Source organism: Rhinopithecus roxellana, chromosome 18, assembly GCF_007565055.1.
Source record: "Rhinopithecus roxellana isolate Shanxi Qingling chromosome 18, ASM756505v1, whole genome shotgun sequence".
Taxonomy (NCBI): domain Eukaryota; kingdom Metazoa; phylum Chordata; class Mammalia; order Primates; family Cercopithecidae; genus Rhinopithecus; species Rhinopithecus roxellana.
This window is the reverse complement of record NC_044566.1, coordinates 28,092,201-28,119,699: the sequence shown is the minus strand read 5'-3', so window position 1 is coordinate 28,119,699 and position 27,499 is coordinate 28,092,201. Positions and strand designations below refer to the sequence as shown.

General features: G+C 38.2%; 1 protein-coding gene and 1 long non-coding RNA gene across 19 annotated transcripts in view; one reads left to right on the top strand and one right to left on the bottom strand.

Annotated features, from left to right (window-relative positions):
* LOC115894539 overlaps positions 1-11,609 on the bottom strand; it is a 51,825-nt gene extending 40,216 nt beyond the window's left edge. Inside the window, exons 1-2 of the long non-coding RNA XR_004054648.1 lie at positions 11,527-11,609; positions 1,595-1,733 (exon numbers count right to left, since the gene is read on the bottom strand). This is a non-coding gene — a long non-coding RNA (uncharacterized LOC115894539). The remainder of the gene's footprint in view (positions 1-1,594; positions 1,734-11,526) is intronic.
* The window catches only part of LMO7 (LIM domain 7), a 222,152-nt gene that overhangs the window by 136,992 nt on the left and 57,661 nt on the right, over positions 1-27,499 (top strand). For all 18 annotated transcript variants that reach the window (XM_030921977.1, XM_030921969.1, XM_030921963.1 and 15 more), the window contains 3 exons: positions 19,995-20,025; positions 21,244-21,357; positions 25,313-25,511. In XM_030921977.1, the coding sequence (XP_030777837.1) occupies positions 19,995-20,025; positions 21,244-21,357; positions 25,313-25,511 (344 nt within the window). The remainder of the gene's footprint in view (positions 1-19,994; positions 20,026-21,243; positions 21,358-25,312; positions 25,512-27,499) is intronic.

The window sequence follows — 27,499 nt, the reverse complement described above, 5'->3', positions numbered from 1 at the left end:
CAGGTGCCTGGGTACTGGTCCCGGTTCAGCCAATACTGACTATGTGGACTGTGGCAAGTTTTCTTGCCTTCTCTGTCTTTCCATTTCTTTAACTATAAAATGAGACACAACAATATCTACTGCATAGGGACCATCATGAGGATTAAAAGAGCTTAGATGCCTGACGAATAGCAAATATTTAGTAAATGTTAGCTATTTTACTATTACTACTGATACTATTTCTGATTAAAATTTTAGACAATTCTGTTCTCTGAACTCCCATGCTATGTACAATTTACATGAGTTTTTTCTATTTCATTTTTAACCTTTGTGGTAGATTTTAAACTAATAATTCTTAGTATATCCAAAGCTAGACTGAATTAAAAATACATGGTGAATGATGTATCGGGTAAGAGCAAGAACACTCTCAGGGAGCAAAGAAGATCTGGGGATGGGTTCTCATCTACATAGACTTGCAGGGAATATGTGATGGGCACGAGGCAAGAGGGGAAAGTACACCGAGTTGCTGATTTGTTTTTTTTTTTTTTTTTGAATTTTTTTCTCTTAGATAGGGACTAATCTATATATTTTTCTCATAGGAATCTTAATTCCACTACGTTTGCCTCCATTTAAATCCTTAATTCCTGATTCCCAGTAATTTTTACTTAATAAGATATAGGTAAAGATGATTTTGTAGCTAAAAGTGTTGCTGTGTCTTAAGAAAGCGTTGTAAGGGTGTATTTCTCAAATGTGGACTAGGCAGTACGGTTTTAGCCTTGGAGGAATAAGGCAGAAGGGAAAATAAAGGAACAGTGTGTATGAGGAGAAGGAAAAGGGAGAAACTCACCAAGGAGGAAAACAACAGCGTGTATGGAGGAAGGGAAGGGCAGCCAAGGGACTAGTGCAGCTTGTTTTGCCAGGAGAAAATGGTGCGACTCAGGTGACATTCCTATAGGCTCAATCTGTTCTACCTACAATAATTCTACCTACGATAATTCTACCTACAATAATTCTACCTACGATAATTCCAATCACAGGGGAGGAAGGACCTCTAAAGGCCCTTACCCTTTTCTATGGAGAGGAAAGTTTCTTTGTTTTTTTTCTTTGTTGTCTGGTATTTGGGATAAACCAAGAAGTATATGCCAATCTAAATTTTAAGGCATGGAAGGCTACAGATTTAGAGATAATGATAGCTCTCTCCATAATTCTTGGATATTTTGATTACTGTAACAGTTAAAAACATTTGGATTTATTCTTTATGAACAGAAAACAGTGTTCTTAGAAGGAAAAAGATGAAAGGAAAAATGTTTCTGTGTTCTTAATCTGAAATATGTAAAATTATAGAATATAGAATAGCACACTAACAGTTATTTTTGTTTAATCTAGTTCCTTATTAGGAATGATTGTTTTTCTTATTTCCTTAAAGACTTGCTTACAAATGGATCATTTGTCCTCTTAATTTTAGTAATAGTTGTATTAAAGAAAATTATAGAAATAGGAAAGGCATCATCTTACAAAGAAGTTGTAGTAAGTCATTTTGTCTAAGGGCCTCAAGTCTTTTTGAAGTTAGTTCATTCATAAAATCGTGGGAATTATAGAATCAGGAAGGACTTACCTTGATCAACCTTTGAACTTCTGTATAGTCATTTCCCTTGCCTCCAGGTGCATTGTTCATGATTCTCTTCCTCGTCTCCCACTCCTGAGTCAATAATTTGACAATCTGTTGTTCGATCCCTTTTTATATTCTATTGAAACTGTAAGAAGAAAGTTGGAATTATATGATTTGAAAGCTGTTTTTAAAACTTCGTGGAATAGCTTTTCTTGAATGACTTTGATAACATCCCCATTTTTTGCTACCAATGACCTCGATTGTGATTTCAAAGGAATTTTAGTTTCTGAAGACTTTAAAAAATTGACGTAGGTTTAGGGAGAGATAAATATGGTGTTAAAAAGTTATTAGCCTTCAACAGCTCTGGAGCACATTATCGCACAATTATAATCAAGTTAATACATGGGAACATCTAATGTTAGTTCAGAGTGCTTCGTCATGCATGTCATACAGTTGATGATGTGAGTGTTCACTGTTTTGTTTGAACTTACCAGAAAGCCTCTGAGAGAGAGAGGCTCTCTAGGGACACTAGTAAAGCTCTGGGTTGATATTCCTATCAATTTAAAAATTGTAGCATGAATTGTTAACTTGAGAAATGTGCACTTTTAAGAAATGTTCCTTTGTTAAGAGGTAAAAATCAGAATACCAGAGCTGGAAGGTACTAAGGACATAATCTCATTCAGGGCAGTCCTTTTGCATATGAGAAAAGTGTCCCAGATGAGGTTAGGTGGCATTTGCAATGTTAGCCAGTGAGCTAAGTTGGGGATGTGGATGGAAGTCCCACATCCGCAGTCCAGGTGTAGTTATTTTCACTGCACCTCATCGCCAGCTCAGCTGGAGTAGCAAAGGACTTGAATGAGGGCACTGTTTCTCCCCCTGCCCCCACTGTTCACTCATTTCAGTGAAACTATCTGTACAAATGGTACTTTATTCACATTTTGCTTTATTATTGTAGTTTGGATTTAGGAATCTGAATAAAATGAGGCTAGCCTTAAATTTTAAAGACAACTTACTTGTTTTAACCAGCAAACCAGAATATGTTATACTATTCCACATTTTAGAATACAAAGAAGAAAGTTTACCAATGACAATTAAATTTTTCCTCCCAGCCACGATATATTTTTCTTCATTCGTGTTGTGTACCTATTTTCAGAATGTTGGTCTGTTTTCCTGTTTTAAATCTGGTGCTTTAACTTTATTTACACAACACTGTTTTTGCGGAAAATACTTTGGTATTATAATTCTCTGTAGGGTTTTCCAACAAGGTGGACTTAAATTCATGTTCATTTAATGTTTCATCACATTCAGATAAATTATTCGAATGTTATTTATTTCTTATTTTCTCTCTCTTTTTTTTTTTTTTTTTTTTTGAGATGGGGTCTCACTCTGTTGCCCAGGCTATAGTGTAGTGGCCTGATCTCGGCTCACTGCAAGCTCCGCCTCCTGGATTCATGCCATTCTCCTGCCTCAGCCTCCCGAGTAGCTGGGACTACAAGCACCCACCACCACACCCGGCTAATTTTTTGTATTTTTAGTAGAGATGGGGTTTCACTGTGTTAGCCAGGATGGTCTCAATCTCCTGACCTTGTGATTCGCCCGCCTTGGCCTCCCAAAGTGCTGGGATTATAAGCGTGAGCCATTGCACCTGGCCACTTCTGATTTCCTTAACTGGGAAAAACAAATTAGAGATTAGGCAATACAAAAATATCTCTAGCCTGGTTTCTCACTGATTAACCTTCTTCAGAGAACTACAAGAATGCATGGTATTGTGAGGACATTTTAAAACCAATGCAAGATAAGTAACTTATTTTAATCTTCTGAATAGGATTCCTTTAAAGCTGTCTGTGGTTAACTTTTTAGACCTCTTATGAAAGTAATTTCTTTGGTGCTACTTGAAACATTTTGTTCTGTGGACTCAAGATCTGTGGTATTTATTTATTTATTTATTTATTTGAGATGGAGTCTCGCTCTGTCTCCCAGGCTGGAATGCAGTGGCACAATCTCAGCTCACTGCAAACTCCGCCTCCCAGGTTCAAGCAATTCTCCTGCCTCAGCCTCCCAAGTAGCTGGGACTACAGGCATGTGCCACTGATCTATGCTTAGGAATTCTCTTCTGGATCCCTTGGAGTGTTAGTGCTTATGGAGGGTGAAATAATAAACTCAGTGACCTTCCCTGTCCTTTAGATCCCTGGACCAAGGCCTGCTGAGAGCCAGCTTCATGTGTAGTGATAGTTGCAAATCGAGTGCCTTTTTACAGTGCACCCTTAAGCAGACGTGAGCACCGTGAGGCATATTGAGTTTTTTTTAAGTCAACACTTGAAAATCATTGGCAGTCGTTCCAGGCTTTTAACTTTGAGTTTCTTTGTGCTTTTTTATTGTTTGTCTTTAATTCTAGTTGGGTAAGGCTAGAGGACTTACGTTTCAGTTAAACTTTTTTCAGAGAAGTAGCTAAAGTCATTGAAGCTGTAGTTTCAGTTCAGACGTAATTTTAACTTTGGTATATGGCTAGGGCAAGGGCTTTCAATCATTAGCATGCATCAGAATTACCTGCAGGGCTCATTAACTAGACCCCTAACTCTCCCAATATTTTAGGAAGGTCCTGGAGGCATCTCTGTGGAGAAGGAGAAGGGTATAGGGCAAGACTGGAGGCTGGCAGGAAGTGAATGACATCTGAGGAAGAGGAATAAATTCAAGAGATATTTAGGAGCTGGAATTGATGGGATTTGGTGATGACAGTTTTCGGGAAGGGTAGTTGTTTGGCTCAGGCCTCGCTTCTGACTCTGAAAGTTGGGGTCTCCTCACCCAAGTGCATGCATAATTAATCTTCAACCAGGGCAGAGCATGTGGAAGGATGTGCAGGCTTGAGGATTAGATGATGCATGCACTTAAGGACTTATCAAACTAAATTCTGGAGAGAGATAATGACAGTGGCATTCTAAAGGACATAGCTGAGAAGTTTCCTGGGAAGTATTAGCGTAATTGGGTTGGAACTAAATATGGTGAACAGGAGATGGGGATGGAGGGAGAACTCATTTAATTCATTAGTTTTGGGAAGGTTTTGCAAGATATTCAAACATGAAATGGGAACATTGAAATAGATGGCAATCAATGTAAAGTAGTCTGAAAGACATCTGATTGAATGTGTATTGAACTTGAAAGTTAACTGAACAGCAGGATTATATTAACCTGAATTTGAAAGCCAGTTATATTATTCATTTGAAGCGTGTCCATTCTTTCTCAATGGTTTATACAAGATGATTGGTGATACTCTAATAATCTGAAATTCCAAGTGTTATATGGAAGCCTTAATAGGAAGTACAGGTGTGTGCATGTGTGTATATAAAATCAAGGGTAGTTATGTAAATGGAAAAATTGAGATAACACATCCTGTTGACTTTCTAAAGACAAGTAGATTTACACAAGTTATCAGAAACAAAATAGTTAAAAACAGACATTATGATTTATATTTTTTATTGGAGGAACCAGCCCCCAATATTTCAATGTAGGTTCTTTTCTGTTTTCCCTAAGTGTCAGCCGGTCTGAGAAATAAAGGGAAAGAGCACAAGAGAGAAATTTTAAAGCTGGGTGTCTGGGGGAGACATCACATGTAGGCAGGTTCTGTGATGCCCCCTAAGCCGCAAAACCAGCAAGTTTTTATTATGGATTTCAAAAGTGGAGGGGTGTACAAATAGGGTGTGGGTCACAGAGATCACATGCTTCAAGGGCAATAAAATATCACAAGGCAAATGGGCAGGGCAAGGTCACAAGGCCAGGGTGAAATTAGAATTACTGATGAGGTTCCCTGTCCCACTGTGCATGCCTTGTCATTGATAAACACCTTAACAGGAAACAGAGTTCAAGAGCAGAGAACTGGTCTGATTAGAATTTCACCAGGCTGGAATTTCCCAATCCTAATAAGCCTGGGGGTGCTGCAGGAGACCTGGGAGTATTTTATCCCTTATCTACAACTGCTTAAGACAGACACTCCCAGAGCGGCCATTTTAGAGGCCTCCCCCTGGGAGTGCATTCTTTTCCCAGGGCTATACCTTGCTGAGAAAAAGAATTCAGCAATATTTCTCTTATTCGCTTTTGCAAGAAGAGAAATATGACTCTGTTCTGCCCGGCCCCGCAGACTTCATGGTTATCTCCCTTGTTCCCTGAAAAATCTCTGTTATCCTGTTCCTTTTCTAGGTGCCCAGGTTTCATATTGTTCAAACACACATGCTCTACAAACAATTTGTGCAGATAACACAATCATCACAGGATCCTGAGGTGACATGCATCCTCAGCTTATGAAGATGACAGGATTAAGAGATTAAAGACAGGCATAGGAAATTATAAGAGTATTGACTGGGGAAGTGATGAATGCCCATGAAATCTTCACAATTTATGTTCAGAGATTGCAGTAAAGACAGGTGTAAGAAATTATAAAAGTATTAATTTGGGGAACTAATAAATGTTCATGAAATCTTCATAATTTATGTTCTTCTGCTCTGGCTTCAGCCGGTCCCTCTGTTTGGGGTCCCTGACTTCCTGCAACAATTTTTTGGACAATTACTGTTGCTCAATTCCTCCAACTTTATTTCTATTCATGAAATAGGTTGGATTTGGTTTTATTAGTCCTGGGAAGTTTGAAAATGTATTTGCACAGAAGAAATTTCTCATTCCTTTTTCTAATGGCACCTGTACTTTAAAAAATACATTTTATAATTATCTAGTGGAAAAGATGATGTCTTGGGAGTATTTTTTAAGCCTTACTCTGTTTTTCTTAAACTAATTAGAATTAAAAAGTTTCACGTGAAAGTTTGGTAACAAAATCCAGCTGTGAACTTTGAGCTTCACTGTCATAAACTATTGGCATTGATTAACTGTAGATGAGGATTACAATGAAGAATCAGGAGTAGGTGTTTCATTTTCTTTAGCCAAATGATCCTTATATGCTGTGAATAGACTTTTAGGTCAGATCAACTTGGGCTTGAATTATAACAATATAATACAGGTGACTTTTGGAAAATTGCTTTATCTCATTAAGCTTCAGTCTCACCTCTGTAAAATGTGAATAACACTGATATAGAACTGCATTGGTCATAAAATTAGGCTGCATATGAAATGTGTAGGGCAATGCTGGTATAGTACTTGTGTTTGTTTTCTGTTGCCACTATAACAAATGACCACAAATTTAGTGGCTTAACACATGCACACTTACTCTCTTACAATTCTAGATGTCATGTCTAAAATGAGTCTCATTAAGGGGCTAAAAACAAGGTGTCAGCAGGGTTGGTTTCTTCTTGCAGCTCCAGGGGAGAATCCACTGCTTTCTCTCACTTCTAGGGATAGTCAAGCATTCCTTGGCTTCTGGCTACCGCACCGCTCCAATCTCTGCCTCTGTGGTCACAACCCCTTCTCCTCTACAACAGTGGAGTCTCCCTCTTCCTCCCTCTCATAAGGACACTTGTGATTATGTTTAGGACCCACTGGGATACTCCAGGATGCCTCCCCATCTGAAGATCTTTAATCACGTTTGTAAAGTCCTTTTTTGCCATATAGGGTAACATTCACAGGTTCCAGGGATTAGGAAGTAGATCTTGGTGGGAGTGGGGTCATTATTCAACCTCCCGCTGAACTCAATAAATTATCAGTATTTTAAAGTGTGAAGTAGGAACAAAGAATTCGAAATGGAATCTTTTTCTCAAGCTAAGAAAACCATTTGTGGTGGCACAGCATGGATTATTCACATACAGAATATTTTATGCCCAGGTGTATTTTATAGGATGTATATAACAATTTTGGAATGCATAAAAATGGCATCTAAAATGTGTAATATTAGATGATTGCTTAAATAAGGCCCAGCTGAGGGAGCAGGTTCATCTAAGTTGGTTACACTTGCTGTAAATATTTTGCAATATCATTGTGATGGATAAAATAAAGATCTGATAGGTTTCTTTTTTTTGATACAGGGTCTCGCTCTGTTGCCTAGGCTGATGTGTGCAGTGGTGGGATTTCGGCTCACTGCAACCTCCGCCTCCTGGGCTCAATTGATCCTGCCACCTCAGCCTCCTGAGTAGCTAGGACTACAGGCCTCACCACCATGCCCAGCTCATTTTTGTATTTTTAGTAGAGAAGGGGTTTCACCATGTTGGCCAGGCTGGTCTGGAACTCCTGACCTCAAGTGATTACCCCACCTCAGCCTCTCAAAGTGCTAGGAATACTGGCATGAGCCACCCTGCCGGGCCAGATACATCATTTCCTGCCACTTTGTATCTGAAAGACAAGAGAACTTGAATGAGTTTTTTTCCAAGGTAGCAAGGATGGTGAGCTCTTGGCTCTACTAAATTGTAATTCTTCTAGCATTTAGTATATGTGTTTACTGAGTATCTATTAATGGCCTAGCACTGAGGTAGGTATTGCCCTTTGGTCTGATAGTATGTTTTTCATTAACTTCTTAGGTGTGTGGTCTTTGCTTGTCTGTTTGCTTTGCTCATATATGTAATACCTTTTCTAGGTTATAGTCTTTAAATGAGCCTTTCAGCTAATTTTAGACCCCTGGGAACCTCAAGTCAGCTTTATCTGATTAGTGGAGTTAGCTAAATTCTGAGATCCTCTGAAACAGTGGTTCTCACCCATGGGAAATTTTGTACCCCCCTTCCCTCGGCCCCATGACATTTGACAATATCTGGAGACATTTCTGATTTTCATGCCTGGGGCCAGGCATACTGCTTAACATCCCACAATGCATAGCACAATTTCCCCCCGAAGCAGAGAATTATGAGGTTCAAAATGTTAATATTGCTGAGGTTGAGAAACCTTGGTCTAAAATTATATTATCTCGATTAACCTTTGGCATAAATCAAATTGTGAAAAATTTAGTGTGTTGTATCTTGGGATTGTGCCAGTAAACACGAGATAAAGAGGCTTTTGTGGAGCAGGCAATATTTAGGACTAGAGTGATTTATGACATAAAACTTGAGGGTTTGGAATCTCATTTGGGGAGGGTACTGATTTTCCTCATGGTTGAAAATTAAAATTTTGAAACAAGTCTCACTTATAGGCAGGGTAGAATAATTTATTTTTAAGTAATATGTAGACTTCTGAATGTGTTGCATGCATACATAGTTTGGCATGCATTATTTTGACCAGGGTTCATATCACACAGCACATTTAATATATATTAAATCACAGCTAAGGAATAGGTGCAGTGATAACTTACAAACAACAATTTACATCAGCTTATGCTTTACAGAGAACTTCCATATGCATCAGAAAGGAAACAAGTATTTCTGTGCTAGGCATTTAAATATGTTTAATTTCTACAAAACCTAAAGGTAGATATTATCTTTTTTTTTAAGATAATAAAATGTAAGTTCAGGAAATTAACAGATTTTTCTATTTAATCTTGTACATGCCTGCTTTGTAATCTTGTTTATTTTCAGTTGATAGATATTTGTTTTGCAGAAATCTTACTTATAAGGACCCAGCAGTGGTAAAGTACAGGAAATGGATACTTTACTGTTGATCTCTCAGTATGATAATTGATGATATTTCATTTACTTATAAGTCTTTTAAAAAGTGCTTCAGCAATATTTTATTTGTGAAATTCTATAGTGTGTTGTATGTACAGGATAGTGGAAAATATCTAAATTTTGTCAGAAAAAAATGGCAGTAGGGAACTTCTACCGTTGTCTTTGGGTGACAGATTTAGAAGCAAATTATTGGCAACAGCGTTTGAATCAATACTTTGAGAAAAAAATGAGTTATAGTTCAGGATATTATAAAGATAACTTTTTGGGATTAAGAAAGAAGTAATTTATTTAAAAAATATAGTACAGTAGAAAATATTTGTGATTACACTCATACTATTAATAAAACAGGGTCTTGGGAAAGTCTATGAATCACATCAAACCTTAATAGTTTTGTAACCTTGGGAAAGTTTCTTCAGCTTTTGGAGTTGCAGTTTCCTAATTTCAAAATCATTGCATTGTTGTGTGGATTAAAGGAGATAATGTAGAATATGCAACATAAGGATTGATATAAAGTGATTAATAAAGGCAATTATTACAACTATTATATTACATAATTAAGCATAAAGTAGGACTTAAACAGATCACAACTAGAAAACACTTCATTAATACTAGTGCCCTTAAGATTTTTAAACTGTTCATCAAAAAAATAATTTTTTCAAAGTGTAAGTAAAATAAGTCTTTGTTATAGGACTTCTCATAATTTTAATTTGCTAGTATGTGTATTCAAGAGGACAGCATAGAATTAGTACTCTTAAAAATATTTTGACCTTCAGACCTATTAAAATGTTGCGAGTTTCTCCTGTTAAATGGTACAGTTTGAGAAACAGTTGGATGAAAATGTATAACCAAGCAACTTTATTTTTATTCCAATATCATGATCCTAAAAGCTAAAAGATTTATATTATCAAATTTTATATTGGTTTTGAGCATGGGATCAAATCTGGAAGGACACCTGAAATGTCTAGTTTAATATTCTTTTAAGTTGTATCTTCAGGAATATTTGGAGAAGATTTTTGTTGATGTTAATACTCATCTCTACTCTTTGTCCTCCTTTGAAGAGAAGTCACTAGTATTTTAGTAATTGTGTGTGTAGTGTGAATGTGTGTGTGAGATGTCAAGATGGGTAAGAAGATGATCCACTAGTTCATCCTCACCCCTCATCTGCTCCACCTCTCAATAGCACTGTTGGCTCTGCCTAGTCTCAACATCTTTACATTATTGTGCGGGTTAAAGGACATAATGTAGAATAGCCCAGATAATGATTGATATAAAGTGTCTGTGTCTGGCTTGCCTGTGCTGTGGTGGTCACTCCTGCCACTCTGGGTGTCCCTTCTGTTGGCCTTGCTGGTTTCTCCCCTACTTCTTAACCCTTAAGTGTTGGGTTTGTGAGGGTTCAATCCCTGGACTGCTTCTCTCTCTCTACTTCTTTTCTTTTTTTCTTTTCTTTTCTTTTTTTTTTTTTTGAGACGGAGTCCCGCTCTGTCACCCAGGCTGGAGTGCAGTGGCACAATCTCGGCTCACTGCAAGCTCCGCCTCCTGGGTTCATGCCATTCTCCTGCCTCAGCCTCCCGAGTAGCTGGGACTACAGGCTGCACCACCACACCCGGCTAATTTTTTTTTTCTTTTTTTTTGGTATTTTTAGTAGAGATGGGGTTTCACTGTGTTAGCCAGGATGGTCTGGATCTCCTGACCTTGTGATCTGCCCGTCTCGGCCTCCCAAAGTGCTGGGATTGCAGGCGTGAGCTACCGCCCCCGGCCTCTCTCTACTTATTTTCTAGGTGATTCCATTCAGTCTTATGAGGTTATATTTCATCTCTATGCTGACAACTCCACTGATTATGTCTCTAGTCTAAATTTCCACCTTGAGTATCTTATTTGAATGTCTAATTACCAAGTTAACTACTCAACATTTTTACGTTAAGCGTTTCACACTTAACATGTCTAAAACCAAAGCATATTGTTTTCATTCCTGCAGTTACCTAGCATTGTCACCTTTTAAACTGTTTGGAAGATCAGTTTAAAAATCTTAAGGACATAGTATCAATGAAGTGTTTTCTGGTTGTGATCTGTTTAAGTCCTACTTTATACTTAATTATGTAATATAATAATTGCCTTTATTAATCACAGGAGAAAAATCATGTGTAAGTTTATTTGGTTGACATCTAGTCTCTCCCTCAACACATTTTATATAACCGAATGTCATAACTCCATTTAACAAACAGATCATACATCGTGGATACTAAATTCTGTATTCAGTAGTCACCTTAATATGCACTCTGTTTCTGGTTTACCATCTAACAAGGAGATACAGGTGAGTCTCAGTTGTGAAGTCAGCTTTATGTAGTAACAGGCATTTTACAAAAAGTAGAAAAGAAGCATTATAAGTCTCTGGTTGGGAGGGTTAGGGATTAAACCTACCTTTCGGCTCCTGCAGCGGCACTCCTCTGTTGTGTTACTTAAGTGGGACTGTGTGCCGGTGTCTTTGAATGCATGTGTGTGTTGTTTGTTTCTCTTCAAGTGAAACGGTGCTATTGTTAGTAATGTGTGGGAGAGCTGTGAAATTTAATAACAAATTATTTTTAACAAGAGGGTACTTATTCACTTGTCAAGATTGGAATAAGCATTATGTTGCTAGGGCAAAGTGTTGAATTGCTAAGTTTTTTCTCAAATAAGTAAGTACAGAAATTGTCAAGTTCATGTATTTGGGCTCACTAATTGTCTCCGGGGATGATGTTATTTTCTCAAGTGTCACTTTAATAGTTTCCACAATGATTATAGCATGTTTGTAGCAATGGCAGATTAAAACCAATGAGTCACACGCCTCTAACGTCACTGAGAGGTTGTCAAATGGAATGCAGCTTCATTTTTAGGAATGAAGGTGGGAGGGAAGGAGGAAGGTTCTGTTTCTTACTTTTCTTTTTAATGCAGCTTGCATTTTTTGAGAGAAGGAAAGAAGTGAAATAATCTAAGAATTCATCTTCAACTTGTTTTATTCACGTATCTCTTTTGTTTGACACAGTGATGAGAGAATAGTGATTGCACTTTTCTCTATTTTAAATAATGTGATGGATGAGCTTCCATTAATAGAACAATAGAACCTCATTTAGTGGAACAAGAAGCCAGTACCTGATGTATTCCTAAATTCCTTTTTTGATTCCTAGGTTTTGAAGAGCAATGACCCCTTCCCTTAGAGACAGTGGTATTAGAAATTATTTTCTCATTATGTCTCCTAAAATTTCACTTAGTACATTTAGGGTTTCTTATGACACCTACACTTTTCTCCCATTTGGAGATAGACTGGCTTGTTGGATATATGAAAATGAGGTCAGGAGTTTGAGACCAGCCTGGCCAACATGGTGAAACCCCATCTCTACTAAAAATACAAAAAATTAGCTGAGCGTGGTGGCGGGCTCCTGTAATCCCAGCTGCTTGGGAGGCTGAGGCAGGAGAATCACTTTAATCTGGGAGATAGAGGTTGCAGTGAGCTGAGATCACACCATTGCACCAGCCTGGACAAAAAGAGCAAAACTCTGCCAAAAGAAAACAAAAAACAAAAAAACAAAAGCAACCCACTGCTCTGTCCTCAGAAAACCTTCTGCTTTGAATTTTCCCTACTGTCTCCCACTGCCACACATGCATCCGCTCTTGCCCCAGACATATCTTACATATTTAAACCAGATGTGGTCCATATACTTTTTCTTCCTGTGACTGCTTATGAAATCATGATTCAGGGCCTCATTTCTTGATTTTTTTTAAAAGTTGTGAACAGGTGGCCAAACTGCATAAGCAACAACTGGAGAGCAGAGATTACTTAGTGGCTTGGAGAGGAACCAAGTATCTTGTGAGCCTAGCTCTTCTAATATCAGTCCAGTTTCCCAAGAGGCAACTCCCAGGTCAGCTGGTGCCACCCAGGGCAGGGCAGGGCTGGAACTGACTTTTGAAGGGTTGGGTCCGTAGGAAGAATCCACGCCTTGCTCTGGGAAGTGGACTCAGGAAGTAGAGGCCTGGGGACAGAATCACTCATGAGTTGCAGTTGTTCTGGGCAACAAAGCAAGGCGGATACTTATTCTGGTAGCAGGGTGGAGTTTGAACTGGGCAATTACCTCTGCTCGAGCCCTAAGAATTTCAGATTCCCTATTAACCATGGAGGCATGGGCTGGAAGCTGGGTGTGGGGGCAGGTGAGTTCAAACTTCTTACCTTTTCTATTAGGATATGGATAAATCTTCCCTGGAGATTCTTTGGACAAAAGCATTCCCACTCTGTCAACAATTCCAGCTTGAGCTTTTAATCGTACATGTTTCCCTGTATAATGATTCAGTCAGAAAACTATTTGATCTTAAACAAGATTGGCTTGGACAGGATAGGGGCTGGGATTTGGGGAGAAGAGATGATTTTGGAACATAAAGAATTCAACTCCTAGGAGGTTATGTTATTCAGGCAGAGCACAGGGAGATCAGGCCTTCCAATGTTGCAAATGAGAATGCTGGTACCTTGAGGAAGAGGGGTACTAAGACATGCGAGAGGAACACAGAGCAGTGGGATTCTGTGGCAAATTCTATGAAGCTTTACTCCCATGTGGGGAAAAATTTCTTCCGTCTGTCTTGGCCCCGATCTGCTGAGCTGGTTCTGTGAGTGGCTTTGGTAGCTCATATGTGAACATTTAAATGCTTGGCTGTTCTTAGCTAGACCTTTGATGGACTCTGGGATACAACCATGTGGCCAGTGTGGCTCCAGCTCCCTGCTGTCGGTGCCAACATGCAGACTCCTTAGAGTATGCTCCAAACATACTCTGGGGAAGGCGATGCTGGGTGCATGTGCATGGGCCCAGAGTTAGCTCCTTGGATAAACAGAAGGTATTTGGAAATATTTTTGATGCAGCCCTAGCCCTAGAACATAACTGGCTGGTGCACTGTGGTAAAACTATAATCTCATCCATTAGCACTTTATTCCCAAACTCGATCATAAATGAAGATAGATTTTGGCTGTGTAGGCACCTTTTTCCTCAGATTTTGGAAAATTTAAGGGTATTTGGCTAAGGCAGGCCCTGGTAAACCAAGGATGTGTGGGGAGGGCTGGCTTGGGGTCAACATGGAAGTTTGGACAATGATAATACCATGCCAGTGTGTCTTGCTCTTGGTTTAACCTTCTAGATATTATTTCTTACCCTTGTTTAAAGCCTTCCATGGCAAAAGGGCAAGGAAAGTATAACATAAAAGAGTGCCTTGAATTATTCTTCACAGAAATTTCTCTTCTGAGGAGGAAAACTGTGTGTGGGGGGTGGAAGGGGTGGAGTTGACTGTCCTCCAGCCACTGCCCTGTCCCCTAGTAGTTTGGTTGAGGTGGATAATTTTAAGGAATAGCCTTGAATTGTCTCACTCACTTGTTCTGCTTTGATTAAGCATTCTTTAAATCTCTCATTAAAGCTCAGTGAGGCTGGTACTGTTGTTCCAATTTTACAGGCGAGGCTTTGGAGACAGTGAAGTGATGCAGTCAAGTTCTCACAGCTAGTGGAAGTGCAGCCAGAATTGATGCACTGGAGGTCTGAACCCTAAAGTCCTGCACTCGACCAAGCTTCTTCCTCAGGGAAGGACCCAGTCTGGGATCCCTGAAGAGCCACAGCATCTGTGTGGACATCCCCCCCCCCCCCGCCCCCGGTCCTTTGGTTAGAAATAATAGTTCTTGATTGATTTGCTACTAGTATTTTAAAACCTTTGGATAAAGAAAAGAGAATCAGACCTACAGCTTCCTGGTTCTAAGGCAACATAGTAGCAGTTAGGATAAGATGATTACAGCTGGATGAGTTCACCTGAGAGCTTGGGGCTCCCTTGTTCCTACTCTCTGGCAGAAAGCTCAGATGTCTGTGGTGGGCTTATAGTTTCTGGCCCTTTGCCAGGAAGCAAAGGAATCATCAGAGCTATTCCATTAATAGAGTGGAATATTATATCTATGCTATATTTGCTATTTCTTAAATATTAAACATTTAAAAGTTAATGTATGATCCAAGTATAGAGTAAGGGCTATGAACATATCCAAGATAGGTATTTTTTTTGCAACTATTAATATTTCATATCTACCCTTATTTTTTTTTTTTCTCGAGATGGAGTTGCCCAGGCTGGAGTGCAGTGGCGTGATCTTAGCTCACTGCAAGCTCCGCCTCCCGCATATCTACCCATTTTTAATGCAGATTTGGGTTTCAGTGCAGGTATGGGTTATTTGGGCTCTGTCTTTCAGAGCTCTGTTAGGAAGCTTTTTCATCACATAGACCAGCATGGAAGCTTTGTATTCAGTCCTTTGAAGTTTGTACAAAGCACTTTGATCTTTGTTTCTGTATCTGTTTTTTGGAGGGATTATTGATTTGATTCTAAAGAATTCCATTTTATTGCAATTTAAAGATAACAGCTTAGTAAGAAGCATAATTATGAGTATCAATACAATTTGAGTCAAAATTGGACATATTTTAAGTAGGTTAATGCAATTTAATTGTTCTCTGACATCGTATGAATATTGTCCCTTGAGCTTTTATCATTTCAGGCTTTTTCTTGCTAATTTACATTTCTATAGGTTAAATAAACTATTTAACCAGAGGTTGAGAGCATCTGTATACCATGTACTGTGCAAGGCATTTTTAATCAAATATTTTTATGTGCTTGCCAAGTGGTAGACCCTGTCTTAAGGCAGTTGGAATATGGCAGTGAACAAAATCACAAAAGTTTTTGAATTCAGGTAGAGGAGAGGAAAAAATGCATAGAGTAGATGGTTATAAATACAAAAATAAAGCATGGATGAGAGATTGGGTGTGTCAGGTGGGCTAGTTGCAATTCTAAATTTTGGGGCCTAGTGATGGGCCTTGCCGTCACATAGCTTCCAGCCTTGTAATAATTCTTTGTTCAAAGAATTGTTGTTCTTTGATCATAGTGTAGAGTAAGGGCTATCAACATACCCAAGATAGGTATTTTTTGAAACTATTAATATTTCATCTGTACCCATTTTTATTGTAGATTTGGGTTTCAATGCAGGTATGGGTTCTTCTGCCTCTCCCCTCCCCCTCTCCCCCCGTCCCCCCTCTGCCCTCTCCCCCGTGTCCCCCTGTCTTCCCTCTTCCCCCTCTCCCCTCACCCTGCCCCTTTCCTCTCCTCTCTTCTCTTCCTTTTTTTGAGACAGCGTCTCACTTTGTCACCCAGGCTGGAGTGTAGTAGTGTGGTCATAGGTCACTGCAGTCTTGAATTCCTGGGTTCAAGAGATCCTTCTGTCCTCAGCCTCCCAAGTAGCTGGAACTATAAGCATGTGCTACTGTGCCTAGCTAATTTTTGCATTGTTTAAGAGACAGGGTCTTGCAGTGTTTTCCAGGCTGTTAATTTTAAGCTCCTGGACTCAAGCGATCCTCCCATCTAGGTGTTTCAAAGTGTTGGGATTACAGGAATGAGCCATTGTGCCTGGCTTGTTTCTTGATGAACACTTCACCATTAGAAGGAAATGTCCTTCTAATCTACTGAAACAGAGCGCATTATCCCTGCTTTGTCCAGAAGGAAACCAAAGCTTTGAAAGTCAAGTAAATTGCCGAATGAACACAGTGAGACCCAGATCTGACTCCAAAGCCCATGCACTTAAAGATGGTATCAGACCATGTCAACTTTGGACATTGTTATAGAAGAATTATCCAACTTTGGAGCTAAGGCTGTCTTATATTTCATTCTGAGGTGTTGTGCAGTCAGTTGGCTGGTTCATGAAGTGTGTGTGTTACCCGCGTTACTGTGAACTTCCCCTTCACCATTGCAGTAGTTCTATTTTGAAGGACTTTGGGTTATGCCCTGTGGCCACATGACAGGCAAAGGAGCTGCTTGGTTACCGACTTCCATGCAGTGGGATACATTTGTATGTGAGAGAGTAAACTCTGTTTACTCCAGCAAATCATTGACTACTTGAATTCCTGGCATTGCATTTCAGAGATAGGACACTAATTTGGCTGGTCCATGTATCATGTCCAAGAGCATGTTATAAATGCTCATATTTAGAAGGGAATGTAAAGTGAGTAAAAGGTAATAATGGAAAGGTCACTGCTTATTGTGTTTATCACAGAATAGGATATCCCTTGTATTTCCAATGATTGTTTTATCATGATAAAAAGTGAAAAGTAAATGAGTGTGTTGGATTAGAAACCTTTATGAGGAGTGTGGAAATGAGGTCAGGGGTTCAAGAGAGCTCTGTTTTTCCTTCTGCCTTGAGTGTGCTTATGATCAAAGTGGAAGGATGTTCAGCCCAGTGCATTCTTTGTCTTGGGCATTGATGGTTCTTTTGTGCTGTGGCTAATTTAATGTTTGACATGTGTATGTTGGTTATTAGTCTAAAAAAGGGGCTATATATTTGCAACTCTGCTATTTTTTGTTGTCAGTTTCTAGTGACTTTCCCCACTTACTACTTCTAAGTTAAAGTGCTGGGTTGTTTGTTTGTTTGAGATGGAGTCTTGCTCTTGTCGCCCAGGCTGGAATGCAGTGGCGCAATCTCAGCTCACTGCAACCTCCGCCTCCTGGGTTCAAGCTGTCTTCCTGCCTCAGCCTCCTGAGTAGCTGGGATTGCAGGCACCAACTACCACGCCCGGCTAATTTTTGTCCTTTTAGTAGAGGCGGGGTTTCCCCATGTTGGCCAGGCTGGTCTCGAACTCCTGACCTCAGGGGATGTGCCTGCCTCAGCCTCCCAAAGTGCTGGGATTACAGACATGAGCCACTGCACACAACCAATGCTGTGGATTTTTATAAGATAATTTTCTTTTTACTCAGGAGATAAGCTATGGTTTGAGCACATGGGCTGTGGAATTTATTCTACTTGTTTACTTTTTTGAAGGATAATATACAGAAAAGTATACATATTATAAATGTACAACGTAAATGCTTTTTGGAAACTGAGCACACCTAGGTAGCCAGCTTCCAGATCGAAGCATAAACAGTTGGCATCCTAGTGCCCCATCCTCTTATAATCTCTTCTGTCATTCTCTTCCCGCAAGGGTTACCACTGCCCTGACTTCTAACAGCATTTTTTTGTTCAGCCTGTCTTTGTACTTTATATGAATAGAATAATACAACCTGTACTCTTTTGCATTTGGCTTCTTTTTCTTTCCATTATTTGAGAGGTTGAACTTGTGGTTGAATGTAGTTGAAGGTTCTTTTCATTGCCATATGATATTTCATTATGTGGATATGCCATAATTTATCTATTATAATGTTAAAGACATCGACCCTGCTTCTAGTTTTTCTTGTGATGAATAGTACTGTGATAAGCATTCTTGTATATAACTTTTTGTTAACATATGTAAGCGTTTATGTTGGATATATACCTAGGAATGGAATTATTAGGTTGTATAATACCAATGTATTTAGCTTGAATACATATTACCAAGTGACTTAAGAGTTTAAGTAGTTGTACCAATTTACATTTCCATCAGTAGTGTGAGAGTTCATGAATTTCATTGTTGAGATGTTGTTTTGGGAGGTGGGTGAGAGGTGCATGCTATTCTTAGGTTCGTTTCAGTGCATGTTTGTTTTCTGGAAAGGAATGGTCTTAGCTGCCTTGTTCATTCTTTGAAAGTTAAGTTAAAAATTTGTCTCTGTGTACTCACATTCTCCTTCTATTTTTTCTTTGTATATATGAATATATATGTGTTTTATGTTGATGTCTTCTATATGCATATATAGATGTGTGTATATTTTATCTTGAAATATACTACTGTACTGTTAGACTGGACAGGCCACTTAGAAGCTTTCTCGCTCAGGCTTCTACAAGTCTCTGAATTCACACCGATCCTGCTTAAGTGTCTCTAATGAGGGGAAGTGCTTTCTTTTTAGGATGACCCATCCCTTTGTGAAGAAGCATTTTGTTGCTTCTTCAACACTGTGGTGACATCTGCCTCTTTTTAACTTCTCCCATAAGTATCATGCCCTTTCATATGTGAGCAAAAAACCCATGATTCTTATAATACAGTGAAGTTTCTTCAGGCAGAGGTTCATGGCTGTTTTTTAAACTGCCACTTTTCAACATTTGCAGGGTCAAAGTCTCTGAGCAGTTTGCTCTGGAGAACTTGGATTAAAAACCTTATGGATGATGGAAAAAAAAAAAAAACCTCAGTGCAAAGTCGCTTTTATTTTTCTTTGTGTGTGTGTATGTTTTTTGTTTGTTTGTTGTTGTTGTTTGTTTTGAGACGGAGTCTTGCTCTGTCACCCAGGCTGGAGTGCAGTGGCCCAGTCTCGGCTCATTGCAAGCTCTGCCTCCTGGGTTCACACCATTCTCCTGCCTCAGCCTCCTGGGTAGCTGGGACTACAAACGCCCGCCACCACGCCCAGCTAATTTTTTTTATTTTTAGTAGAGACGGGGTTTCACCGTGTTAGCCAGGATGGTCTCAATCTCCTGACCTCATGATCCACCCGCCTCGGCCTCCCAAAGTGCTGGGATTACAGGTGTGAGCCACCACATCTGGCCTCTTTGTGTTTTTAAGGTTTTTTTCCCCCATTTCCCAGTTTTTCTTTCATGAACACACTGATCCCCCCTCATTGGGTTTAAACTTTGTTTAAGAAGGAAATACAAAAAATGCATATAATGTATTTAAAAATTATACTAAAACGAATAAAATGAAAAAACAGCACTGCTTTTTATAGAAAACTGACAATTATATTAATGAATATCAGTGAATACAGAAAATCAATGCATTATACTTTTGTCGAATCAATGAATATGGAAAAATTCTTCTGATGGAGATAATATGAGCTCTAAGAGATTTGAACTTCCATGTGATATTAATATTCATAGAACTTTAGAATAAAAATGAGTTTTTTTCTAGCTATAATTAATAATTTAAGGTTCACGGATATTACCTAATAGATATTTTCTTTCTTTACAGGCAAGAAGAGACTGATAGGAGAGTGAAAAATGTAAGATACATTTACCTTAATGTAGCATTATAAGTGGTTTTCACTTCCGTGTTCTATAAGAAGGCAGTGAATCTAAAATTATACTCTACATCTCTTTTCTAATTAAATTTTTGGTTACAAACCAGTTACAAACAGTAGATATGTTTAAATATATGTATTACAATATATGGTTAGATTGCTCAGCTCCCACTTATAAGGGAGAACATGTGGTATTTGGTTTTCTGTTCCTCCATTAGTTTGCTGAGGATAATGGCTTCCAGCTCTGACCATGTCCCTGCAAAGGACATGATCTTGTTTCTTTTAATGGCTGCATAGTATTCCAGAGCTGAACAATGAGAACTCATGGACACAGAGAGGGGAACAACACACATTAGGGCCTGTCGGGTGATGAGGGGAAGGAGAGCCTCAGGATAAATAGCTAATGCATGTGGGGCTTAATAGCCAGGTAATGGGTTCATAGGGGCAGCAAACCACAATGGCACACGTTTACCTACGTAACAAACCTGCACATCCTGCACGTGTATCCCAGAACTTAAAATAAAATAAAATTTAAAAGCATTTGGTTAGAGTGGTATAAGAGGATAGGTTACATTTAGGAAGCTGTTTGTTATGTGTTAGTAATACGCTAAAGGCAAGTAAACATATTTTAAGATTTTTATGGAAGTAAATAGGAAACTACCAATTTAGACTTTAAGGAAAAGCACTGAATGTTTAAGGGCTCTGGGTAATTGATCAATGTAGACTCATATGTCTTACAATATTTTATGGAAATTGCAAGAATATCTAAAAATGTTGCAGCTTTATTAAAAAGTTTAACATCCTTATTAAGGAAGCTGAGAATTATTGATGTTTAGGTGATCATTCTGTAAGTTCAATGAAAAAATATTGATTGCTTTAAAAGTTTCATTTGTGTTTTATTTGTTTCCCTCTTCATATATACTAGTAGAGTATATGCATGATTACCTTTTGGAGTCTGGACTTTTGGTCTAAGAACTTGCTCAGAGACAGGAAAATTTAGCAAGAAAAATTAAGATTTTTAGTGCCTTTCCCCTTTCCCATAAACTTAAAAGAAAGTCTACTTTTCACCCACAGAGTAATATGTGCTATCATTTATCTACAGTACTCACCTACATTTGAGCTTGCAGTTGGTTGCTAATCGACTGATCTTGTTATTCATGGATTTTTTTTTTTTTTTTTTTTTTTTTTTTTTTTTTTAAGGTTTTGATAACATTGTACTGGCTGGGAAGAAAAGCACAAAGCAACCCATACTATAATGGTCCCCATCTTAATTTGAAAGCGTTTGAGAATCTTTTAGGACAAGCTCTGACGAAGGTAAGTAAACTACATCTGTGTGAGATTACTGCTGTAATACAGTATCACTACTTTCCCTTCCTCCTCTCTTCTTCTTCTCCTTCTCCTCTATAACAAATATGGCAACTCCGACTCTCTTTGTCCCACTCTCGATTGGACTGAGTAAAGAGGAATGTTACTCATTTACTGGCTTTATATGCTGCCATCAAGGAGTGAGTTGGATCTAATCCAGAGCAATTTCCAAGGTAGAGAGACTTGCTTACCTTTTAATTCTATGTAATTTGATGACACATACGTTGGTTTCCTTCCTTACACACTTTATGTAGCTTAAGTATTTGTATACTCATTGTAAACTCAACCTCTAGTAGAGAGGTGCTTCCTGGACTGTTAACACGCATGGAATTTACTCAATTTCTTTGTAGTAGTGTATTCTTATCATAAATGATAGTCTTTAATGCTCACACTTTCATATCCCCACAATTCTACCATGTTGCCTCTGTTTCCTAAAGAGTAGGACATGGTGTTAACTGGAACTTGATATAAGGTTTTTAAGTTAGAATCCTTTGTTTTATACACATTTCTAGTCATTCATATTTTGGAATCAATGTGACAGCCTTTTGAATGCTTGAGGACTATTTGCAGAGAGCCAAGTGCCAGGACTGACCGTAGTTCTGCCAAATCTTCATTTATAAGATCCACATGGGAAAAACGAATTTCTCTGGGTAGGGGTATTTATTCAGGGAAATTTGTAGGACTCTGAAGAGCCCTTTTGTGTAGTCACAATGGTATTTCATCATCTAATTAGTATTCATTGCTTCATGGGTTTCTCTAATGGTTAAATGATACCACACCAGTAAGGCATTTAGCATTAGTCTCTAGCACATTGTAAGGTTGCAATAAATATTAGTTGCTGTGATTGAAAGAAATTTTAGGCCAGGATGAACATGATAACCTTGGCTTGCACCTACCCTGATCTTTAAATAATTTTGCCTGAGCCCAGTCACATGTATTATAGCAAGAGGTGGGATTATAGAGCCTAGAAGATACAGGTATTCCTGTTCATCACCAAAATGTAAGGAGTCAATAACACTCTATTCAAATTCCTTGAATAAGTTAATTCAAGAAATAGCTGAGATATTAACATGCATACACATTGTACTAAGTGTTGGGAAAACACTCATGAGAGGTTACCTAACCTCATAAAGCACAGTTGTCTAAGATAGGTAAGCATATTGGTCACTGCAATGAAGAATAGTGAGACTCTAATGGAGGAATTTCAGGGGGCTTTGAGCATGGGGAGAACCTTGCCTTACAGTTATTTCAGCTAATAACACTTTTGGTTAAAACCTATGTGAGATACTGGGCACAGTGGCTCACACCTGTAATCCCAGCACTTTGGGAGGCTGAGGCGGGCGGATCACCCGAAGTCGGGAGTTCGAGACCAGCCTGACCAACATGGATAAACCCCATCTCTACTAAAAATACAAAATTAGCTGGGCGTGGTGGCACATGCCTGTAATCCCAGCTACTTGGGAGGCTGAGGCAGGAGAATCGCTTGAACGTGGGAGGCAGAGGTTGCAGTGAGCCAAGCCTGGGCAACAAGAGCAAAACTGTGTCTCAAAAAAAAAAAAAACAAAAAAAAAAACAAAAAAAACAAAACGTGTGGGACTTTGGCTTCTGTACTAGGGTTCTCTTTATAGCCTTTGGTCCTTTTAATGACAGTCTGACTTAGGTTGAATAATCCTGGTACAGTGTCTATGCCAGGAATGCTTTATCAAAGACTGTTTCCTGTTACCAGTTTCAAAACCAGAGGAGGTAGATGAAGACCTTATGGTGTATAAAACTATGGTTGTGGTTCCATTCCATTATAATAAAGTAGGGGTAGCTGTTAGAGGCATGTGACTGTATCATATGTTTTGTATCAGTTCTGTTAAAATCAAAACCAATGTGTTCATCAGGCATTTCCCATTTAACCAGATAATGCTTAAAAGCTTATATAAAATACCAGTTAAAAAATCATTGGTGGAAGTTGTAGCACCTCAGTCAGTCATCTTAGAAGTTGGAGGTGACTCATTTTAGTTGACTTGTCAGGGTGCCTCCTTAAAAGCCAGGCACCAGGGCCAAAGGTTATTTTATAACTGAAGTGGCTGTCATCAATAACTTTAACATTTATGAGGTCAAACATCTATCTTGAGTTTTGAACTCTGAGGCCTTAACAACTAAGTATCTAAGAAACCTGACAGTTCTAAACACGTAAATTTTAAAAAGTCTTTCTGTATATTGAGAAGCATTTTGGCAGCACCAGCACTAGGCCTGGCTTCCCCATCTGCTTGGAAGTAGCAGGATGTAAGGTAGGCACTAGCATTTTCATGACAGGATGTCAACTCTAATGCCAGGGTGTCGGCGTCTAAAGCACATGAAATCTCCCTGAAATCTGCTAGACCTTTTTGGTGCTCCAAACAGTTGTCAAACAATTGAATCATGAATTGATGGTATTAGATCAAAAGTATGCCTGAGACAGCTGCTAATTATTCACATATTCAACATATTCAGCTTTTTCATATGTTGAAAATATTTATAATTAAAAATTGAAAGAAGAGTATAACAAATTCCCAGATATGCACCATCTGGTTCAATTATTACAATTTTCCATACTGGCTTTATCTACATATGTGTTTATCCATCCATCTATGTTTTTACTTAACCATTTTAATATAAACTGAAGGTGTATTTCTCCCCAAATACTCAGTATGCATCTCCTAAGAATATGAATATTCTTCTGTATAGCTACAATGTTTATTATATTTAAGAAAACTTAGATATTCCCCATTATCTAATATTCAGTTGACATTAAAACTTTCATACTTGTCTCCAGATACTTTTCATAGCACTTTTTATTTTGAATCTTGACTTAATCAAGGTTCACATAATATGTTTCATTGTTAGTAATTACTAGGTTCTTTAAATTGTCTCTGTATTAGTAAGCTCATCTGAAAGTAACATTTCTGATTTTTACTATGACAAAATTATCTTCACCATATAAAACATTGTAGTTACTAGATATTCATTGATTACGATAAGTCAGGACTACACCATTGGCTTTGTAAATTTTACTCACATCCTAATGTTTAAAAAGCCAGGTTATATTTTGTCACTAACATTCACAGAAGAATGTTAGTTAAAAGTGCTTATCTTGAGTAAGTTCTATATAATTCACAAACCTACAGTTAACATCATTTGCGATGTTTCTGTGTATCCTTTATATGAGCCAATAAAAAATTAATATTTTATTTAGGTCCATAGAAAATAAGTTATGTATGTCAGCAAACAAGTATGCTTTCCTTTATTCAACAAGAAGGATAAGCCAGCTGCCAGGACCTTAGAACCAGGTTGTGTAATTAGTGAGAGTACATGAATTCTGTGAAATTTATACCCACTTGCTCCTTTTTATTTTTCTGGGGGGAGGGTTAAATAAGTTCAGTTGTTAAGGTTTTATGTTATATAAGCCATCACAGATATTTCCTGGAGATAGAGTGAATATAATCTTGCTGATTTATCTCCTTTTGGATGACTAAATTAAGGTTAGTTTTTCTTTTTGACTCTTTTCACATTTATTGCTAGAGAACTGTAATAACTGAGTTTAGCATTTCAATGTTACTCTATGAACTTTCATTAAACTAGTAATTTTCCTTGTTTTTGAATAGAACATATGTACTAGTTTATTAAATAATATTGAATATCTCCTTATTGTTACTTTGAATATTGAATACCTCCTTATTGTGTCAGTTGTGGGGAAACAATTATAAATTTATTTTCTGTTTTTCATCAGCTTTTTTCTATGTCCGACAGAAACCTCATTGCCTTACATGTCAAATGAAACCCAATTTAAATTAGGCAAACAAGCAAGTAATAACCGATTGATGATATTTTTTGGAAGTTTATTTAACTTACTATTCTTTAAAAAATGTTTCTTTAGGCACTCGAAGACTCCGGCTTCCTGAAAAGAAGTGGCAGGGACAGTGGATACGGTGACATCTGGTGTCCTGAACGTGGAGAATTTCTTGCTCCTCCAAGGCACCATAAGAGAGAAGATTCCTTTGAAAGCTTGGACTCTTTGGGCTCGAGGTCATTGACAAGCTGCTCCTCTGATATCACATTGAGAGGGGGGCGTGAAGGTGTGTTGTGTTTTGGCTGTCAGTTTATTTGTTTGCATATCAATGGAGAACCGGGAACAAGAGAGAATAGAAAAATGGAGCGAAAACTAGGCAAAACTTTCACTTAGAAGTGGATTTTCATAGAGACTCAAGTATAACTGGGGGTTTTGTTATTTTTTTCTCCTTCATGATGGTGATAGTTTCATTTTTGAAAAGTTTCATTTCTGGAAAGGACTGGGAGGTGACAGTTAATTGTGACCTGTTTTATCAGTGATAATCTATCCTGGCTCTTCTGTCTCCAGATTCAGGCTTAATTTGTGTTCACGAGTTCTATAAACTGATATATCTAAACATAGAAAGGAATATAAGATTCTGCAAAAAAAAAAAAAAAAAAAAAAAAATCTCTTCTACTTTCTGAGTAACTTTCATCCTTGGCTTTTTTCAAAAGATTAAAAAAATTCTCTTAAGCAAAAACAAGAGAGATATTTTTACAGTTATTTCTATAGATGAGAAGAAATGACTGCTATCTATCATGATAGAATATTATGTTAAACTTTGTAGATTGAATAATATACCACCACCTAACATGCTGGTAGAAATCCTCTTTTGGTCCTTTCAGGGTCAGAGCTAACCCAGGACAGAGCAAGTGTGAAAGGAACATGTTAGAGACATTCTGTTGTGGGAAGGAACCTTCTTTCAAAATCCCAAGCTTATGGTCAGTTCAGTTATTTCAATGCACATCTTATTCCTGTGGCTACTGGGTATAGCATCAGCAATTTCTGACTGCACATCTCCAGCTATTCAGATTTGATTAGATTGAAATCACAAAGTTTTTTTTGAAATATTTATATGCTTCTACTGACATCAACATGAAAACATTGAGTTCTGGCTGTGAATTTCTGCTTGATTGTTAGGGATTTTACATTACTCGTGTATTTGGAATATTACTTTTCTATTTCTAGATATTTTTCCCAGCATATCTATGACAAAAATGTCAAAAATCAGCAAACTTAAAATAATTGTACAGTAAACACACATGTGTTTGTCACCTAATTCCACCATGATGTTTTACTATGCATGATTTGGCTTATACCCATCTCTCTCTCCTCTCTCTCTCTTTCTCTTTCTCCCCCTCCCTCCCTCTTTCTTTCCCTGTTATAATTTAATCATCTTACTTTTTGAGGCATTTCAGAATATATTACACTTGTCCTAAATACTTCAGTATGCACATCATTAACTAGAATTTATTCTTTGTTTTGCTTCTGATGTGAAACTTACATAAATACAACATACTGTGAATTTGTTTTCCAAAAAATCAATCAACAATTTATTAAGCATGGTAACAAAAAACCTGAATGCTTTATCTTTTAGAGTAGTAGTTTTTAAAAATAAAAAGTGTGAAAGGCTATTTAAGCATTAACCTTTGTAATTACTGCCACATGTATTGGCTGTTTGCTGTCAAGGTGTGACAGATTCATAGCCTAGATGACGATTCCAATACGTTTAAGGAAATGAATCTGAGTATGTGATTCATCTGAGTGGTTAAAGCTGTAAAAGCAGAGGCTGAAATTCTGAACCCACTGTATTTCTTTGCCCTGACTGAAGAACCTACTCCATGTAATGATGGAATTTATATCTAGCCAAGGAATAAAAGGGGAAAAGATAGAGGGCATGTGTGAATATGCAGGCTTCAGTCAGTTCAGATGCAGTGGCCCACCCAGCAGTGTGGAATCTAAGGCGTCTTCTCAGATCCTAGTTGGAATAGACACCTGTCCATGTAACCAAAAGCAGAGGGCTACTGTCACATTCCTTTCTGATCTTGGAAATGGGGCTGCAGACCTTGTTTGAAGAGTGTGGAAGTGAAGTCTTGGAAATTACAACTAAGCAGGGAAAAAAAGCCTGGGATGGAGGCACCTGGATGATGAAACTCTTTTGTGATCAGCGTGTTAAAATTCTACTGCTACCCTCTAGATTGTAGTCCTAAATTGATGAGCACTATAATACAGGGT